The following is a 6,000-nucleotide window of genomic DNA, read 5'->3' as shown; positions in this document are numbered from 1 at the left end:
TTTAATATTGATGGTTGTTTTTGTTGATGGCTTTCTACTGCTCATGGTTGTTTTGTGATGTTCTAAGACTCTGACATAGCATACACATATCAACATAGCAATGTATTGAATTATTGAATTTCTTTTATGTTCTGAAATTATGTACTGAATTGCCTTTGGTGTATGGTTTATGCATATATTAAGTGTACACAAAAATTAGCAAACAAAATAAAATATATATCAAAATATAAAATACGTATAGAATTATAGAAATGAATTAAATTATATTTATTTATACACAAATATATAATGACTAATTTTATTTACTGATATTTTAGTGCGCAAATTGCATTTTTGATTTTCCTATATATAAATTATAATTGGAATGAGGCATGCCACGAATTGAAGCTACGGCTGGTAAAAATCCAGGTACCAATTAGAGTTCTCAATCTGGAAGTACCACTGGAATCGTTAGTTCTTTTGAAAAAAAAAATTGCCAGGAATGCTCTTGGAAGTAGAAATAACTTAGGATGCTGAGAGCATGAGATTTCTGTAGAAGGAGATGTGAAAAAAATACGATGCAAACACTAGCATAAGATTTTTTTAGGTGGAGTTTTTATACATTCAAACACCACTTTGCGGGACCTTGTTCCTTGTAGAGCTAACTATTACTAGTGAAATTGATAAGCAAATGTGTGATACTGTGAGTGGGTTGCAAATGAATTTGATAACCAAACAAGCATGGCTGCATGGGTAAGGCTGCTGAGGAAGATGACATTCATGGTGAAAAAAATGAAAGTAAAAAAAAAAAAAAAAAAAAAAAAAAAAAAAAAAAAAAACTGAAAAGCAACATATTCAAGAAAAATCACATTATGAAGTTATTTATTCCATTTCATCCGTAATATCCAAATATGCATGTAACTAAAGAATAGAAAGAAGAATAATTAACTAAAAAGTAAGGAATACTATTCATGCACCACCACCATTAAACTAAATTTTGGAGTTGAATTAAATTTACTCAGTTTTAAAAGTTTTGATTAGTTTTTTTACTCTCTCCCTTGCTGAAATTTCCTGACTAAAACATCGACCGCGTAAGGTCTCAATCAAGCATAGCATTCATAGTGTTCTTCACCATCCTTCCCTATACGCCAGTTTAATTTTCTAGACGTTGATATTACGGTTCCTAGCTTCCAAGCAAGAACCAAACGAACCAGACAGAGCTTTCAGTTTCAATAATCTTACTTGACTAAAAATAGTGTTTAATGCCTCTTGATATATATGTCTTCTTACCCAAAACAAAGTACTAATAATATTCTTTCTCTGAATTAAACACTAAGTACTACTCCTTCCCACCATGCTTTATCTTGCATTTTAGTATTTTATTACTACTTGCCCAGTACTTTCTAGCTTTCTTTCTTCCTAGTAATATAACTACCGGCAATCGGAACAATGGCCTCACCTCATTATTTCTTCATAATTTCACTGATTCCTTTTGTTCCTAACCACATCTGCAATTAAACACTCGACTCTCCTTTTCAACCATGAACTTGAGGAGTTATAGCATAACCTCTGCCATATCCACTATCATTTACCTTTCTTTCTTGTTCCTCTCGGACTTATTAGCAATATCCATTGAAGCTTATGTTCCAGTTGATAGCCACAACATCAATTGTGGCTCAAGTGGCAAATCCTCCGACGGTGAAAGGTCATGGAACGGAGACATAGACTCAAATCTCTTAACTCTTCAACACACAAAAACAATCGTTGCTCAACCAGCCACACAACCTTCTTCCAACAAAGTTCCATATACCAGTGCTCGCTTGTCTAACTCTGAATTCAGTTACTCCTTCCCGGTCACAGCTGGCCAGAAATTTGTTCGTCTCTTTTTCCACCCTGCTTCTTACGATGGCTTTGACCGTAATAATGCCTTCTTCACGGTCAAATTCGAGGGCTTCACACTCCTTAAGGATTTCAACGCTTCGCTTAACACCGATGCTGCAATCAGCGACACCATCTTTAAAGAATACATCATCAACGTGGATGATGGGCAGAGGATCAACCTGACCTTCACTCCAAACACATCTCATCCAAATTCTTACGCGTTTGTGAATGGAATTGAGGTGGTTTCCATGCCCAATGATCTCTACTTCTTTGAACCCAGCGGACAACAAATTATATTTGTGGGTCATCCAGGCGTCCAATACGAAATGCTAAACATTAGTGCCCTGCAGACAGATTACAGAATCAAAGTTGGCGGCGGAAGAATCACACCTAAAGGTGATACTGGCATGCTCGGAGCTGGGCAGGAAATGATGACAATTATTTAAGAACGCCAAGTGCTTTGTATATGCTATCCGGTGATACGACCGGAAAGATGAACATCACTGTGAGTCCTGATTATGAAGCACCAATTGAGCTTTACAGAACATCACGTGATATGGGCAGGAATGGAACTCTCAACCAAATGATAAATTTGACCTGGGAGTTTCCTGTTGATTCTGGCTTCAACTACATGCTAAGGCTTCACTTTTGCGAGCTAGACCCAGACATCACTAAAACCAATGACAGAATGTTCAACATCTACATAGCAGGCCAGTTAGCTGAGTACCATGCCACTGTTCTAAAATGGAGCAAGCAAAAGGGAATTGCTGTACAGAGAGACTACGCAGTTATGATCCAAGGCCAAGGGATTACTCAGGAAAAGTTTAACCTTTTACTCCAATTCCATCCTGTATCAGACACATGGTACAGCGACCCTTTCTTGAACGGCCTTGAAATCTTCAAAATTAGTGACCCTGCGTCTAATAACCTGGCAGGACCCAACCCTGACCCTATTCCTCATTCATTTGCCCCACCACACCTCTCTGTCTCTCTTCAAATCTCAATCAAGAGGATCATAATAATCATAATAATCTCTGTTGTCCCTGCTGGATTCATTTTTCATTTCATTCTAGTGTTCTTCATCCGTAGAAAACAGAAGACAAAGAGCATAGCCAACACTCAAACCTTATCATTGCCATCCGCTCTTTGTCGTCGATTTTCCTTGGTTGAGATGAAAACATGCACCAATAACTTCGATGAGCTCCTCCTTATCGGAGTGGGAGGGTTTGGCAACGTGTACAAAGGCTACATCGACCAAGGTTCAACACCAGTCGCGATCAAACGGTTAAAACCGGGTTCACAGCAAGGGGTTCACGAATTCAGGACCGAAATTCAGATGCTCTCTCAACTGCGCCATCTCCACCTTGTGTCCCTTATTGGTTACTGCTGTGAGAGCAACGAGATGCTCTTGGTCTATGATTTCATGGATCGAGGAACCTTACAAGATCATCTCTACAACAATAATAATAACCCTTCCCTCTCGTGGAAGCAACGGTTGCATATCTGCATAGGAGCAGCGAAGGGGTTGCATTATCTCCATGCAGGTGCGGTCCACAATATCATTCACCGCGATGTAAAGAGCACCAACATCTTATTGGATGAGAAATGGGTGGCCAAGGTTTCCGATTTCGGCTTGTCCAAAATAGGACCCTCTGGCATTTCAAGAACCCACATTAGCACTGTGGTGAAGGGCAGTCTTGGGTATTTAGATCCAGAATATTATAAACGACAGCGTTTAACTGTGAAATCTGACGTGTACTCCTTCGGAGTAGTGCTGTTTGAGGTGTTGTGTGGGAGGCCGCCTTTGATGAGGACAGTGGAAAAACAACAGATGTCACTTGCTCATTGGGTTGTATGTTGCCATGAAGATGGCACGTTGGATCAGATTGTGGACAAAGCATTAGAGGGTCAGATTGAACCGGAGTGCTTAACGAAGTTTGGTGACATTGCTGTGAGATGTTTGCATGAAGATGGTTCCCAACGACCTTCCATGGATGAAATTGTTTGGTGTTTGGAGTTTGCATTGATACTGCAAGAGAGTGGTGAGACGCATCAAGAACATCTTCTTACTGCACCTGAAATGCTTGAAATTAGCAATGTGTAACTCTGTAAGTTGGAAATCATGGGGGATAATGCCACATCTAAAATAAGGCTACCAGTTGCATCCATGCATCCATGCCGAATTGATTATTAAAAATTATTAAATAGTAATTTAATTAAATATATAAATTATTTAATAATTTTGTGATTGATTTTAATATATGATAATGTTTTTAAGAGAAAGTCTAGGAGATTAATATTTTTATTGAAATTTGGCTAACACTTAATTAGTAAAAAAAAATGAATAATTTTATACTATTGAATAAAATCTCACACCATTAAAAACACTAATAATGACTAATTAATACTTAATAGTTACAAATCATACAAGTTGTTGACTCCTCACACTCTTCTATTTTTAAATTTTCAATTAATATTTTTGTAGAAAACACTTGTATATAAATTTTTATCCTAAAATAATACACAATAATATTGTCTAAAATCTAATGGTATGTAGTTTGTTAATTGTAAGAACATTTTATATAAATAGTTAAAATAAGAAACAGTAATTTTTAATTAATATTAGTTAATTTTTTATTTATTTTTAAATTTTAAAATTTAATTTCAAAATTTTAATTTTAAATTCTAACTTTTTAAAAAAAATTAAAATAAAAAAATATAATATAAATAATTAATTACTATGCTTATAAAAAAAATTTTAATACTTTTTCATGTTTAAAATAAATTGTTTGATATTTGGAGTTTGCATTGAAACTACAAAAGATTGGTGAGACGCATCAAGAACGTCTTATTATTGCAATTGAAATGCTTGCAATTAGCCATGTGTAACGAGAAAATATTCAGTTTTGGTCTTTAAAGTTACATTTGAGTCTCAATTTAATTTTGAAGTTTTAATTGCCTCTATTTAATCCCTACATTTTTCAAATTTTAATCATTGTTAGTCGCTGCGGTGGTTTCCATCACAAAGTCAATACTAAAGGATGATGTGTATAACAAAATGCCACGCTGGACGTCTAACAGATATATTACGTAGTGTTTGAAACTTTTGCATCAATTTAGTCCCTAACAACTATTTAAATTCCTAATCCCCAATTCCATTTGAAGCTCCTAAGCTTCTTCTTTGATTCTTACTCCTCTTTTGGGAGACATTTTTATGAAGTTCATGCTGGATAGCAGCAATAAATCCGTGGGGAGTTTCGGCAACCAACGCTCTAATGGAGGTTGGAGAACCACTCGAAGTAGAGAAGAACCATTTTCATAGTGGTGTGGGTGTGGGTATAGACCCGTTCTGAGATGGTCAGAAACAGATGCAAATCCAAAAAGACCTTTATTTGGATATCCAAACTATAATGTAAGTGCAAGATTATTCTTAACTTTTTCTAAAGTTTGTAGTATCTGATTCTTTCTCCATCTCTATTGAATCTGTTTGCAGAGCGTTGACAAGAGATGGTGTGGGTTGTTTATTTGGACTAATGAATTTCATAAAGAAGGAAAAGCAAGAGGTAGAATGGTATCAAAAAATAAAAACGATGAAGATTGGAGGATAAACTTTGCTTGAAAGATTAGAAGCTTGGAATCTGATGTTAGGGCTTTGAAATTGGGAATGACTTTGTTGGTTGTAATAAATTTGCTTGTAGTTGCTATGTTATTATGAAAATGGTGAAGATTGGCCTTATGTTTTTTGGTAAAAGCTAAATTTGATGGTTTAGATTCAAATGGCAAGAATATTTACAAAAAAAATTTATATTATTGTATCTATTTTTGTATTAAGTCTCAATGAATAAAAATTACAGCTGTGTTAATATTAATCAAATAACACAAAATAAAATATAACAATTTTACACAAGAAATATCATCCAATTCTTTTATAATTCATTAACAGAACATTTACATTGATACTGAATTTAAATACAACTAAAAAGTTTTGTATAATGCAACACACAAACAAAATAAGTAAGTTATCCAAAAAGAACTATTCCAAGTATGCAAACTTAGAAAAACAAGATAACTAATCCAAAAGTATAATGCCTTATTACATATAAAGTTTCAAAACACAGAATGATCAACAATTCAATTCTC

General features: G+C 35.0%; 1 protein-coding gene and 1 pseudogene across 1 annotated transcript; both read left to right on the top strand.

Moving 5' to 3' along the window:
- The first annotated feature begins 1,520 nt into the window (after nucleotides 1-1,520).
- LOC148581984 (receptor-like protein kinase FERONIA) lies at nucleotides 1,521-2,306 on the top strand. The gene has a single exon (XM_088484780.1). The coding sequence runs from the start codon at nucleotides 1,521-1,523 to the stop codon at nucleotides 2,304-2,306; it is 786 nt and encodes a 261-aa protein (XP_088340906.1).
- Nucleotides 2,307-2,326: 20 nt separating this feature from the next.
- On the top strand, nucleotides 2,327-3,994 carry LOC148581983 (receptor-like protein kinase FERONIA pseudogene; annotated as a pseudogene).
- The last annotated feature ends 2,006 nt before the right edge of the window (nucleotides 3,995-6,000 follow it).

This window comes from Arachis ipaensis, chromosome B10, assembly GCF_059453495.1.
Source record: "Arachis ipaensis isolate K30076 ecotype BB chromosome B10, ASM5945349v1, whole genome shotgun sequence".
Lineage (NCBI taxonomy): Eukaryota > Viridiplantae > Streptophyta > Magnoliopsida > Fabales > Fabaceae > Arachis > Arachis ipaensis.
Note: the sequence above shows the minus strand (reverse complement) of the source record. Positions and strands in the feature narration are given on the sequence as shown.